At 36.1% G+C, this 15,651-nt stretch overlaps 1 protein-coding gene across 1 annotated transcript in view; it reads right to left on the reverse strand.

The window, feature by feature from the left end:
• Positions 1–15,651, reverse strand: part of TENM2 (teneurin transmembrane protein 2) — a 511,804-nt gene that overhangs the window by 292,058 nt on the left and 204,095 nt on the right. Inside the window, 1 exon segment of the mRNA XM_050713566.1 lies at positions 5,660–5,743. Coding sequence (XP_050569523.1) covers positions 5,660–5,743 — 84 coding nt within the window.

Raw genomic sequence — 15,651 nt, forward strand, 5'->3', positions numbered from 1 at the left:
TTTTACTTGCACAACTTGTCAAAATGCTTTGTGAAAACTGTAAGAGAAGAATGATTTTATGCCATTAAACAGGCCTGGGTGCAGGAGAGAAAGACATCGAATTTATTTTTACTTGAGACTTCTACATTTTTAGACAGATAAGAGATTGAATTCATGCCACCGTGGAGTCCATCCTGTTTGTCCACCTACTAGAGAGTAAAATAGCCTAAGGCTTTTTTCGAAGCTTTCCAAGCCATGGCTTTAATTTCTCTCTCAAAATCTCAAAATCAAACATCCACCCATCCATCTGGAGGAACCAGACATTTCAGGTTTTGGATTTATTAAACTCTATTTATGTTGATAATAGGATAGGGACATATGATTTGGCACAGCAAACACAGGTTTAGCAGCTTAATTGCTTGGGTTTCGTATAGCGGATCGTTATGTTAATGCTAAATGGGGATTCCTACAAGTAAATCCCTGCTAACTGAGAACAAGAAGGTGGGAATGCTGTGGCAATTTGGGAAGAAGCTGCTCTTCAGGGGCAAATAAACAACAAAACCCTGCACGTACGTGGAATTTCTTATCATACAGTATTCAACTTGGTCTCGAGACAAACCTCATTACTTAGCACTGAAGCTGCAATGACTATACTGTATGTTTTGCTCCCTTCAGTACTTTCTCCCAGGTACACAAACATGATGCTGATCCCCCACGACACCTGAACCTGCTCTGTCTTCACAGCCCCAGGTTCTCAGACCTGACAGAAAACTAAGCTTGCTTAGAGGACTAGGAACCAAATCGTGGAAAAATGTTTGCTGTGATAAAATACATAGCAAGTGAGAAGTTTTCACTGATAACCAGGTATTTTGAAAGAATAAATACGTTTAATATTTTAGATCCAAGAATAAGGTTTTAAAAAGGAAGGAATCATCATACCTATATTTTTCATAAGTTCTTTTGAGTAGTTTAGTATTTCCTTCAGTTTCTTGAAAGTTTCTTTCATTATCGTTTTCCCTAAACTTATGTCCACATTTAATCACCCAAAATGCACCTCCACCGCACAGCAGATGTGTCATTAACTATTTCTGAAAAAAAGTGAAATAAAATCACCCAGCATGAGAATACTATGGAATAAGTCAACACTAGCAGATGGTGTTTATTTTGTCACTGCTTGTGTTAAAAATTACCACCTATTTCATCAGTTTCTTTAAGGTGGAAGCCTCATGTAAAAAGTGAAAAAGCTATTTTTTATAAGCTGTCACAGAACTCCTTAAAATATAAGCACTTGTTTTCATGGTTTCCAGTTTTCTAGGACATGGTGCAATACACAGGAGATGGGTTTGTATAAATTTGACATGATAGAGTATTTTGCTAGCAGCTCAGTCTTTCAACACACAATCTGTTTTGTTTCTCAAGCAAATTTCGCAAATTCTTTACTTCAAATACTGGTGTTTTCAAGACAAATTCTCTAACAAGTGTTAAGTCTGCCCCTAGGAGGGGCACCTGGTAGAACTATCAGCTTGCTTTCTTCTAGGACCCAATTTGCAAAAGCTTTTTATTTGCCCCTAAGAATTTCTTACATCCTTACTATTTTATCACACACTTTTGATTTACATGCTCTAGTGGATTAGTTAACAAAACAGCATGTTGAATGAAGAGCAATTCTACAATCTGGACTTGGCTACTTAAAGAAATCTTTGTTAAAATGCCACGATAAAAAACAGGTTTTGCTCATCTATTTTTCAGAGAATTTCCATTAAAATAGAAAACCAGAACACCTCCCCAAAATATAAACCAATACCATCCTCAGTAAAACAAATCCACATTGAAAGCAGCAGAGTGAAGTAATTTCATCACTACGGTGATTTAAACAGAATTACCATAAACTCCATCCTCAGTGTCCATACCCAGCATTTAAATACAATTTTAAACAAAGTAAAATAATCTATTTATATCTGAAGGTTGCTGGACATCAGTATACTGTTTTCACTGATGATTTTAAATGTCAAGCCGTAGAGAGATTAGACACTTAAATCAAATCCCCACATAACCTGTTGCATTTTGGTTCTAAACACCATGAACACAACCAGGTAATAACCAATCCATTTGCTTCCCTCAGAAAAAGTGCAATCATAACAGAATCATAACAGTTCAGTTGATAATGTCCCAAAATTACTTCAATAAATTACTTGCACAGCACAGATTACCATAGGTCTTTGAGATATTTGTATGCTTGCTGCAACAACATATCAAACAGATAGCCTACTAAGTACAGCCATTCAAATCTCCTTTTGGCATTGGCAGGATTACACATGCAGCAGAGCCCATAGTCTCTGAATCCCAGTCCAGATTTATACATTCACAGTTTACCCAAGATCATTATGTCAAAACAAACAGTGAAGATGCTCAAACTGCACTACAATGGCTGCAAAGGGAACCAAAAGATAGGAAATAGAAGGCAGACTGCCAGGACAACCTCTGTTCCTGCACTACGATACTTTCTTTAATTACCTTGTTCTAAATTCAGTCCTTTCCCCCACCTGCTGTCTCCTATTGCACTTAATGTTCAGATTGGCTTGGCCACGCTTTACAAGGAACTGATCCCGTTATCTTCGTTATTCAATGAGAAGTACAAAATCTGTTAGTGTCCTATTCTAATCATACCCTAAGCAAATCATTCATTTCTTCTTTTGGTTTTACATATCACCCAACATACAGTATCTGAATGCTTTAAATTAATTTAGTAATGATTTTGATAATACTATGAGCTTTCGTGACATTATTTTACTCTAAAAACAAACCCAGAATCTAATGTTTGTTTTTTAAATTCTGAATGCGATTTTTTCCCCCCCACACGCACTTATTTATTTCCTAAGAACTCTTCTTCTCCCAGCATGGAAGTCACAAAAAGTGAGATTCTGGATACTAGGAAGGGGAGATTTTTGTACAAGAGGCTTTTATCTGTTTTCCTTCAAAAGCCTGAGCACAGAGCTGCAAACAATCCTGCCTGTGTTTCTGAAGCTCTGCCCATTGTAATACCCATGTTCAGCACTTAAACTCCTTTCTTCCCATTACCTCTTGCAAAACATTTTCATCTACACCAACAGCATCCTTCTCCTTAGCGAAGGCTGAACAGATCAAGACAGCTCCCATTTTGTTACTACACAGCAAAGCAATCCACCCACTAACTGAGCACGCTGGATAACTGGATACAGTTAAAACAAAAAAATCTGAGGGCTCTACTTACGGTGACACAAAGACTCCTCTTTTGTTTACCCAACATATACACTGAAAGCTTTGCAAGGCTGTTTGGATGCATTCTCAGCCCGTCCAGGCTTTAAACCAAGGTTAGTGCCATCTGTCTCTTTTTGGCAGCATCCAGATTGATGTAAAATATCCTATGGCACTTTTTAAAAGGACTGGAGTTAAAGTGTGGCTTTGGTCAATTCCCTTGAATTATTAACATAACAGAGCTGGCTGACATCAATGCCAGTCAGCACACCTGTATCTATAAACTCACTGCACCTTTTCTTGCCATACAACGAACTATTTCACTAGCCACATTAGACACAATATAGAAGTCTAATTATTTTCATATAAGTCATTAAAAGTTCTATTTTTTCTATTGCTTTTCTTAGTTGAATTATTGTTAAATACATCTTATTGTCAAGCCAGTGATTAGAATTACTACTGCTGTCAAATATTTTTGGATTTCTACATAATATATTCTCCTGTACTTCTTGAATTCTAGAGCCCTAAACAAACACAATGCTAAAAATTAAAAGCAATATAAAAATCAAATTTATTTGAATTGGGAAGGGTATCCGTCTCTCACGGTAAAGAACTAAACCGAAGGGATACAATACTTGAAGAAAGGCTTCAAAGCTTCAAACATGAAAAGACAGGATTCACATGGAAGTAATTTGTAGGGTCAAACCTTTCTGTGATCCTGGAAAATACACTCAAGTATTATTATTCGAGATTTAATACGGTCTAAATAGCATAACCCATTCACTTTAGCTGTGCCAAAATCACTTCTGAAACACCAATAATCATGAATGCTTCAGATATGCAGAGATCTATGTCGGATCATTTCCATTCCTCACACAACTTTCACCTTTATTACTAACCAAACACATGCCACCTAGGACAAATTTTACTATTGCAATAGTTATGGAAATTTAATCACTCTACCATAAGCTCTGGCTTCCATTCTTCTAAGAAGCATGACAATATAAAAAGGTCCCTATCTCCAGTCTGAAAACAAACCAAGCATTCTTGGGTTGCATTAACTATGGCAGGGTCACAGATGCTCTGCACTTTCCAGACTTTGATGGAAGAAACTGTCCCACTATTTGCTCAGTCACTAGTAGAGATTCATAGCCTAATGCCATTCACCAGGTTTCACCAACAATCAAGTGACACAGAAAGAAATATATCAGTAAAAACAAATTGGGGGTAGTGGGAAACCTTTTCATGTTTCATCTAAATGTTAAGTAAGCAAAACATTGGTCCTGGTTAGGGCCCTAAGTCAGCAAAGCATTTACTTATGTGCTTAAACAAGATACTCAAATGGAAAGACAGCCTTTCGTGCACGTACTAGGTCATAGCTGAAATATCAGGATATGTCTCTCATCTCACCAGGCAGGTAAATATAGGGCAAAAATGTGTGTCTTCTTGAGGACAGAAGACCTTATAAAAAATGGCCCAAGCTAAACCAGTAAGAAGACATGCTGATACAATAGAAAGTGTAAGTGTACTTATCCAATGAATGAAAATCATGTCTGAAATTTAGGAAACATCAGGAGGAAGATATCATGGAATAATTATTTTTGTAGTAAAATACCTCAAGATATGTTTGGATTTACATTACTGTAGCTTATAATTTTTTTCTCCTAGTAAGAAGGATATTGAAAGCATTTTCCAAACACTCTACTTCTCCCAAGGGAGTTTTTCAAAACAAAAACAGAAGAGAAACAGAAGAGGAGGGAGGGGGAGGTAGTGATACTTCAAAATAGCTGTCAACCTGTGAGGAGATTCTCTACCTCCTCCCCCCCCCCAAAAAAAAAAAAAAAAAAAAAAACAACTGTCTAAATCTGAAACTCTTAGATCAAAAAATTCATTTGAGATGAATACAGCTACCAGCAAACCTCTCATGAAAAAGTCAGATATAAGAATCTCTGAAGCAACATGCATCACATGCAAGCTTTAAACAATGTGAAAAAACATATGTAATTGCCCTTCTGAAAATACTGCCAATATATGCCAAAATATGAGATTGCTTTTAACTCATGCCTGTTTGCACCCAAATCCTGGGCCTCTCACACAACTTGGTTCATTTTCTCTCCGTGACAAAGCCCAGTCCCATGAAACAATGTTAGCTGGGGAAGCTGCAGCTCCTTCACCACCCACTGAAGACTCCTAACACAAACCTACCCTATGCTAGTTCAGTCAGGGAGGTAATACTCAAAAATGGAAGAGAAACAAGTAGTAGAGAGAGACCACATGTATCCAACAGAATATAAACACCCAGGAGGAAAAAAAAATAATAAACAATCCCACAATACTTAAAAAGCAGAAGACAGATAGAACTATAGTAATCATTACAAAACTCACAAATTCTAAACTAGGTTCTAAGTTTATAAGGAATACAGTTTAAGCAAGATAAAAACCTTACGTATTAGAGAGTTCTTTGTCTCAGCCAGCTGCTGCCAGCTTGTCTGTCTGTCTTTCAATTTCTCAGAAAGGTGTGTGTGAAAATCTAAATGAAATAAAACAAATACATTTTAGAGATGGCTCTTTTCCTCTTTTTCTTCCATCTTGTTCAGCTTTGGTGTAATACAGCCAATCGAATGGTTCACCTTCTCCCACCCAACACATCTCTGAATAAGAAAAATACATTACTCATTATGATCTAGAGACAGAATTTTACCCCTGATATCTATGACACATATAGATGCAAAATGAGTAGAGACGCAATACTACTGGTGAAATCTTGCTTTTTAGGAGGTACATGTACTCAGTGTCAGTATCATTAGCTATGCAAATGGGCAACACATACAAATCTGTATACGGTACATACATTAAAAGTTAACCTAAAGTCCATAAGAGTTTTCCATACCTGTTATACAGTAGGTATTTAAGATCATAGTATGTTATTTTCAGTGTATTATCTATTAATCAGTAATGGAACAGGTTACATTCCTCTAAAAGATCAGTTTAATTATCTTAATGCAGTCTTTTATGATTCATTTGTAAAACAGAGTTTCAGCTATTACAAAGCACTTCTTAGATCAAGTTTACTGCAACAGCACGACGACTTTCACATTCACTGGCAACAAAATCAGGCTCATCCTATTGCAACCAGACACGAACCAGTGAAACTGCAGTGCAGCAAGGTCAGCAATCTTTTTTCATTGTCTCATAAAAACTCCCCGGTTTTAGGAAGCCAGATTTTAACATATGTAAGAAAAATAACACTTAACTTTTAATCACCTTTCATTTGGGCTAAAAAAACAAAACAAAACAAAACATAAGCTTTCTAGTGTACAGTTAGTTTAAATTAACCTGGATTTTGAAAATGAAGCAATTATGAGGTCCTCTTACATTTGAAAAGCACAAAATGCATTGAAAAATACCACTGAATTTCAAAATAAAACCCAATAGTTTCCAGAGGTAGTAAATAGGAGACATAAAACCTATTTTTATATATTTACATGAATTTCCTTATACCAACCAGTATGACAAGAAGCCTAATAATTAATGTATGGTCACTTCAATTCTCATTTCTTGCTGCCTTTAAGGCTTCATTGGGAAGTGATTTTACTTGGTGCATCACAGGTCCAAGTGCTTAATTAATAGGATAATAATTTAATCTGGCACCCAGGAATCACTAGAATCAGCACTGAAAACATGTTCTGTATATCACAGTAATTTACTACTTGGAAGGAGAAAAAAACACAAAACAACAACAAACACAATATCTTGACACACAGCTGTAAAAACAGATGCCTGAAAAACAGAAGTAACACTTCACATGTAAAAGATGTAAGACAACATATTAGCTATTTTTGAGGAGCATAAATGTTTCTGACCTAACCTGACTACAAAGAAATCTTGTGAAAGAATTCTGGCTCTCAGTTTTACCTTGCTGGCTTTCAGGGTAAATTGTAATTTTAAGGGACAAGTTATACCTTTACTAACAATAAAAACCAGATAGTTTACTAACTTGTCTAAATGCCTCCTTGCCATACGTGGAATGAAAGTTTTATGTGGTGTGATTGTAAATCATTTTCAGGTGTTTTGGCTCATGTCTCGTTAGCTCAGCTTAACATTTGATGGCACAGACTTTTGATTTAATAGCAAAGAAGGAAAATAAGAGATTTTCAGGATCTCTTCACTGAAAAATAATACTACAAACAAGTGAACCAGAGATATACAAAGTGCAGAGTACAATGACTTGATATAAAAACTTTGGTAACTATCAAAACAATTCATTACAAATTTCTTCATTTTGATGTTACCAGGAATTTTCCACCAAATGTTATACTGAATACTTTCATATTTTTTATATTTAAATTATATTTTTTATGTTTTGTATTTTAAGTAAACAGATATATATGTAGGAATGTATCAAAAAGGAAAGCACAGAATTGATTCAAGCTCCCCTCTTCTGTGGTACATAAAATTAAATAATGTTAGTAGTTTTTAGTTCTACAGTTTCTGCTATATTATGCCCTACAATATGCATTTTTTGAAGTCTTTAATGTCTTGATTTTCATTTCAACAGTTTTGCTTTCATTTCTGTTTCAAGAGAAAAAAAAAAACAGAATTAATCCATCAACAGAATGTTGACTGAAATTTTATCACATTGCTCTTTAGAAGCTTGTGTATGTTACTGAATCTGTTATTTTCTCTCTTTCCCTATCTGTGGCCACCTTGGGATATTTGATCCTTACAATTACAAAGAGCACAGATAAGGATGACAACTGTTCCCCCAAGGAAGCTGAGCCATCATCCCTCTTTTTGATGTGAAACATCTAAAACGAATGTCACAAAAATAAGTTTCCAAGCTCTGTTTCTCCAATAATAATTTAAAAAAAAAAGTTTGCTACCAATGCCCAAAGGAAAGAATTATTTAAATGTTGAGATACTTTTAGTGTCATCTGAAGGGAAGTCTCCATGGGTATTACCCTGCTCTGACACTCACAGGGAGTTAAGCCTAATTGCATTTAGGGTTATCTCTAGCAGCTACACTCAGAATCAAACATCCTCAAGAGGACTATTGTTCTAACTAATCTATTTATTAGGCTATTATTCAGATTCAGCACAGTCTTTTATAAAAAATCTCAAAGGGATAGTAAAGGATTTTGCAATCATCAGACGTATACTATGACCTACAATATCCACCCCTGTCAAGTTAGGGAAAAAAAAAATGCTTTTGTAAGTAAATCTTTAGATCATTAAGTTAATTTTATGCCCTATTATACACGGCACTTCACACCTGGAAGAAGTAAAACCCCTGTGAATCTACTGTTTTCTTTCCTCTAAAACACAAATCCCCCATGTCCAGAGGTCCACTTGCTCCTACAGTAACTGACTCAAAGAAATCTGCTTTCCATACCTTACTTTCAAAGAGGAATAACGGTTTTCAGCTCAGTGTATTTCATCTCAGTTCAAGTTCAAAATCAATGTTGACACAGCTAATTTTAAATAATTGCAAAACTTTTTGAAAAACAAGAAAACAAATACTGGAATGCCAAAATCGGTCTCCTGCAACATACACGATGCCTAGACAAGCCGCTTGTCTCCCACACAGCATTCACAATTTTCTTCTCCTCCCCTTAAACAACCCTCTGCAGAAACTACTCGTCTGTGTCCACCACTGGTTCATTTCTAGCACCCACCTCACTTCCCTCACACCCCAACAGGCCTCCACTAGGCCAGGCTCACTGACGAGGCCTACTGTGAGCCACGGAAGTGCTGACGAAGCCAGGCACTACCACTTCCCGCTTCCATTGCCTCCCTGTCTCCATGCCATGCGACCGGCAGCACAGAGGTGCCTGTGCTTGCCAGGACCCCACAGCGGCACAGCCCCGGTCCCCCAGCACAGCACACACCTCACGTACAGCGCGAGGCTCAGTGCCCAACAGCGTGTTTTCAGCCAGGGCCCTCCTGGTTCTCTGCTCCTCTCTTGAGCTGGTGTAACAGTCAGGAGTAACTGTTCCTTCCCAGAAACAAGCATTACTCCTCTCTCTTCTTCTTCCCCCCTAATTTATTTTCTTGTTAGGAGTTTTCCCCATCACAGTCCTAGCATGATGGATGCTCCCAATGATGCACTATTTTCTCCCTTACTAGTCTAGTCAGGCATTCTGGAATTCCACTTTTTAACATTTCCCAACCGACATCACTATAAGTTTGGCTTCCTAAACATACCAAATGCTCTACCTTTAAGATAGCAACACATTATTTATGAAAAATTTTAAATTTATAAAATTTTTAATGATAATTTTTTTAATTAATTACAAAAATTTTTTATTTATTTATTTTTTTAATTTTATAAGGCTTCCTTTTCCCACCTGAAATACTTAAGTCTCTTTGTTGGCATTTGTCTTGAAAATTACTGTGGAACTCCAAATATGATCAGAGCCTAAGTGTCCTCCTACGTTCTGTTTGTATTGCCCCTCTTACAAATAGCACAATCCAATTTTTATTGGTAATAAACAATAGAGAGCTGGTTTATTATTTTTTTTTTATAAGTAGCCCTTTGGAAGCATTAAAAAATTCTTACCAAAACCCTTGATTTTTCAGGCTGCCTCCCCCCTGCCCAGTAGTCCCACAGACGAATCGATCCAGTAGGGAACTGGCTCCATTTCTGTCACACCGACGTGGCTGCGGTCCTTTGCCACTGTCCTTCATTTCCTGCCTAGCGAGCACTTGTAACGAGCACAAGTTGCTGCCCTGTTAGTGCCTCAGTACACTTTCATTGCTATTTGCTCAACGTTACTGATCTTTATGTGCTTCAAGGAAGAGGACAAAACCTGTAACAACTGACAAAACACACTCAGTACCGGGCAGGTTGAAACACCACATTTTTCTCAAATAACCTTTTCCATTTTTGTTTATGCATCACATTCTTTCCCAATATTTGAGATCAAGCATACTGAACAGACATAAAAGTACTGTACTCTTAACCTACATGCATACTATTTCTGGAGGCAAATAATGATTATGCAGAAATTAGAAGACAGTAATACAAAAACCATGCACAAAAGTATTGCAGTATAAACTGTTCCACAGAATATGAACTGGCCATGCAGTTTTTCATTTCTTATATTGTATTGACAGAATTACCTGCTATTTTCTCTATTATGTTCTATTACACATTTTATATTTGATATTTTGTTTGATCTTTTACAAGAGTTGTGTTGATTTTTCTCTCCTGTAAAGCATATCACCAAGCCAATTAAACCTGAAAAAGCTGTACGTGCATACTATACTACCTGCTCTCCAGCCAAAATCTTCTCCAACATAAAGCACCCACACTATATTTTGCCTTTGCAAGTATACTCTTAAATACGTTAACAACAAAAACTCACGCAAGAATGACAAACACTACAAAGGAAAATGGTCTAATATTGGTTCAAGTTTGTTTGAAAGCTTATTATAGTTCAGTGAATTCAACACCAAATATACCATAGTCTTCTACAAAAGGTAAGCTTACAAACACTACAAAGGAAAATGGTCTAATATTGGTTCAAGTTTGTTTGAAAGCTTATTATAGTTCAGTGAATTCAACACCAAATATACCATAGTCTTCTACAAAAGGTAAGCTTACAAAATTGGAGTTAGAAGAATATTTGTTTCACGTAGGTATTTATCATGTCCCAAATATTACTAAACATTGCCATTAACAAATCTACTATGCCAGGAGTTGGATTTTCCAAGTGCATTGTCTGTATCTCCTATACAGGATCAAATAAGCATTTAGCTACACAAGAGACAATTGCACAGGACTTAAAATGACAAATATTCATTTCCTATGGACTAACAAAAGCATTATGATGCTGTAGTACCCTTAGAATCACGAGGACATGCATAATTCAGATCAGCATTTAGAAAAACACATAGATATATTGATTTCTCTGTGTGGAAGTAGTGTGTCTACACTTAGGAACCTAAAGTATACCAAAACTAAAAGTTGAGTAAAATTAAATGGTTTCTTGTCTTATTTCCAAAGGGAATTAAATAAAGGCCTCTCAAGTCCAAACAAAGACATCTGCACAGGGGGGTTTCAATCAATTTCACGATACCACTTCAAAATCATGGCACAAAATCAGTGTTAATTTGGACTAATCTTCTCAAATGTCTCTGAACAGTCAAACAATACTGTCTAAATAAAAATAAAAAATGAAAAAATCTGTAATTGTCTTTATTAAACATGGTCATTGACTTGCATCAAAAGAAAACCTTTGCAAGTGAAGCTTCACAGTTTTTCCTTCCTTATGCTGTTTCCTTCAGATTTTGTTTTGCTTTGTTTTAAAGTGAGGGTTGATTGAACACTGCCACTTCAGGCTGTTGGCAACAGGCTAGTATCCCCTTAAGGGTCAATGAGTCAACTATGAGTCAATATCCCCATAATTTATAAAACAATAAGCCACAGTTCTCACAGGAATAATTTATTAAAAACTAAGGAAAGTATCAAATAACAAGTAGAATTACTGTAAGGTTGCCTTCCCTTTCTTTAATACCTTTGCCATGCAACAATTTCTCCCAAGTAACATATCACTATTAGTTCCACCCCTGTTCCAATAAATATATTTTTAGAACAAGGACTTAATCCTGCAAAGACCGTTATCTAAATTATTAAGCTAATGGGGGAGGATTTAATTACTCAAGTATAAAACAGCTCTTGGTGAAAGTTTGTACCACTTTTTTTCAAATCTAGCTCTTTCAAAACAAAACAATCACTAAAAAAAAAAAGCCTTTATATAAATATGGTGACAATCTTCACATTAATCAAGCTTTACAACAAAAGAGGACAGGTACAAAGTTGAAATTTAAGAGGGGACTGTAGGTATTATGCTACAATCAATCAACAATTCAATTAAAGCACCTACTTCTGTTCTTCATCACATTTGGCAGCACACTAAAAATGCCGAAGTACAAACTGTACATAGGAGGCTTTAAAAAAATTAAATTTTGATATTGATATCCTGTACTTTTTCAGCTTGAAAGTGTACAGAAAGAACAAGTCAACCAAAATGCTACAGTAAAAATTATCTGCCAAATACTACTTTTGTTACTTCTTTTGTGAGTAAATGAAGAAAAACAAAGTTAGCTGCTCTTGATAATACTGCACTAGCTTTTAGCCCATGAGCTTATGTCAGTAGAATGGAGTACTGTGACATCCATGAAATAAAATCTTAGAGAATTCTTAAAACAATGGAAAGAAAGTTTTCTAGTAAAAGCATGCAGTTCTGATGGTGCTATATCATTATAACCACATGTTGTGTGTTGGATCCTCCCACCTCTCCTCCAAAACAAACAAACCAAATCAACAAAACATTCATTATGTCAAAAAAAAATGGTGCAAACTTAGTACGTAAACAGAAGAGGTAAGAGGGACTAAAGTGTCACCATGTCAGTCCTCCTGACACGCTGGGCTTTTTTTTTTTTTTCCCCCAATGATCTGAATATTGCATAAGCCCTTAAATATCTTGCATGCCTTGAACATGTCCATTGCTTATTAAAAATCAAGAAGCTTCCTAAAAATATAAAGAATCCTAAAAAGAACAAACAAAAACAAGAACCAATACACTTGAGCTCTGAGGGAGGTGGTGACTGAGATCAGTGTTTTAGCAATAACGCCTTCCAAAACAAGAGCTTACTAAAACAGAAACTAACATATCACTCAGCACCTGACGTTCTCATTATATAGTTATGTTCTTTGTTAAGAATTACATTGTTTGTTTTTAAATTGTTAAGTCAAGTTAGTTGACTTGATGAGCCTCACCCACCTCTTTCTGCAGTGAATTGTATTACCAAAAAAAACAAAAAAAAAACCCAAAAAAACTAATTACAGTTTTCAAGTAATGTAGTTGGTAAATTCTAATTTATCACAATTCATGAAAGGAAAAGGAGACCAACTCACCATTCTACTGTATTATTTGTTTGGGAAAAGTCACTAAAGAAGAGAATTTAACCTCAAATTTTATCAATTATCTCTTCAGCCTCTATAATGAGATCAGATAGCTCTGAAATGACTTTATTCTCAGGACCCTGTGACAAAAAACATAAGTACGACCTGTAGCAAGTGAGATCAATGATCTTTTATCACATCTCTAGCCTAAGGAAGAGCCTAAAACTAGAGTAATGTAAATGTGTAATGATAATCCTTTGGTATATTCCCTGTAACTGCAGGAGTTTGTGTTTCAGATTTCCTAAATTCTTTATTCAACAGCCCTGGTTGTTTTTTTTCTCAGTTCACTCTTGGAACAAGTAAATTGCAAATTGTTAGCATCTACAAAGTCCAGACACAAAGAGTCCAACAACTTGCCTGAACGTTACAAGTTCAGTTCATATCGGATCTGCATTTGCTACTTGAATGTTATATTGCAGCTCCCATATGGGAAAAGAGCAGAGAACAATCATTCCTTATTGACATGCTCTATGTCACTCACCAATGTGAAGATTTCAAATGTTACCGATCACCGTTTTTTACACTAAAGACTATTAAACTATTAATTTGTCCCTAACAAGGAAGCTGTGCCATACTTTGGGTAACTCATGCCACCCACTCATACCTTCTGCGGTTTTACTATGCCCTTCTTCCTACAGAGGGGGAAGAATTGAACATATAATTCGAGCTACAGACAGCCCCCATCTTTATACAATGGCAGTAATGATGTTTTCTGTTTTGTTCTTTGAACTTTGTTCGTAAACTTTATACTAGCTTCTTTTGTTTGTTGTAAGAAACGTTACTGTAATATTGAATGGATGTCCTTTCTTAAGATTGTTTGCTCCAGCATAAACACAGCTTGCCTGAACAACAGACAATTTAGAGTCCATCGCATTTCCTCATCAATTATGAATTTCACCTGCTGTTTCCTCTCCCAGTCACTCAGTATCATGAGATTCTTCCTGAAATGTTTTCCTGTCTCTCTTTGTCTTCACTACCCTGGATAACCCCTGGCATACAGAAAACTGTCAGCGTGCTCCACATCTTTTTTCTCCAGCTCATTTTTAAAAAACAACAAAAAAAAATGCAGTTTGTTGCATGGATGGAAAAACAAAGTGCAGCAGGAGACTGCAGCACACTTATAAAAACAGACCAGTTCAGCTCTTCTGTGCACCAACTTCTGTTTACCTAACACATCACGGTAGCTGCCTCCCTCTGCATACAACATATGCTGGTGGTAGATATACTCATCCATTTTGTGAAAGACAGAATCTAGCCTTAAGGACTCTGCCCAGTTTTTACAAACCAAGCAGTTTATATAAGAGGCAGAAGAACTGCCTGGGTAAGACAGTCATACATAAACACAGTACAAGCTCATGCTGTGCACTGTTAGAAAGCATTAAGACAGAATGACTCAAAAGGGATAACATTTTAGAGTAAATAAACATAGAAAATACTTTCTGCATGTACCAGGAGGGTATTTATGATGTGAAAAAGACTGCAATACATTCTATTTAAACTACAAATACTGATTCATGTGGTGGGTGACCTAGTTTCCTTTTCATTTTCAGTATATTTTTAGTTATTCCCACTTGATTTATGTTTTCATTAAAACCTCAGGAATATGTCCTTTTGAAGTCCGATAGAGATGGAACAGACATAGGCGGCTTTGTAAAGAATACATAGGCAGTTTTGCCCAGTGTTCTTTCTCTCAAAGTCATAGTTTGAATAGGAGCTTAGCTGAAGAGCAAATAAGCATCATTTGTTTTCCTCTATCTCATCTTTCCTTCACAGGAGTTTAAATGCAAATGTGAGATAGCATGAACACCAACAAATGCATCGGATGGTACTGCAGTTTAATGACTGCAATCTACACAGCAAAAGAGGTTACTGTGCTCTCCTGCTCGCTGCTACAGCACTCTGCAGTTGGGAACACCAGCAGTGTTCTGTAGGTCTTATTTTTGCAACTGAATGTATATACATGTACTTAGAAAAATAACCCCAACACTTATACAGAATCAGTGTCATGAATTTCCATAACCTTGTGGAACGACAAACAGCATTTTATGTACACAATTAAAGAGATGATATTGATTTGGAACAGAAAAGACAACCCACTTAGGAATAGAGCCCTCTGAGTGCCTCCATTTGTGCAGAAGATGCATTAGAAGGGTTGGTTTCACTCTTGGAGAATTCTGAGCTTCATTTGCAGAAATGAGCAACTTCAAATTGTTCTCAGACCAGAAAGATAAGTCATTGAAATGCGGTCCACTGCTGTACTTTTATTTATTTTAGTATTAAACTGGACGACAAAACTTAAAAATTTATGTATGGGTTCTAAAAGTTCAGAACAATTAATAGCTGTTTGTTTTTTTAACCCCTTCTCTACCACTGAATTAAATTACATTACATTTTGTACAATAAATGTGCACAAAATACTGCATAATGTCCTAGCTTCAAATGAAGGCTCAATTACAGTAATGATCTTG

Source organism: Cygnus atratus, chromosome 14, assembly GCF_013377495.2.
Source record: "Cygnus atratus isolate AKBS03 ecotype Queensland, Australia chromosome 14, CAtr_DNAZoo_HiC_assembly, whole genome shotgun sequence".
Taxonomy (NCBI): Eukaryota; Metazoa; Chordata; class Aves; order Anseriformes; family Anatidae; genus Cygnus; species Cygnus atratus.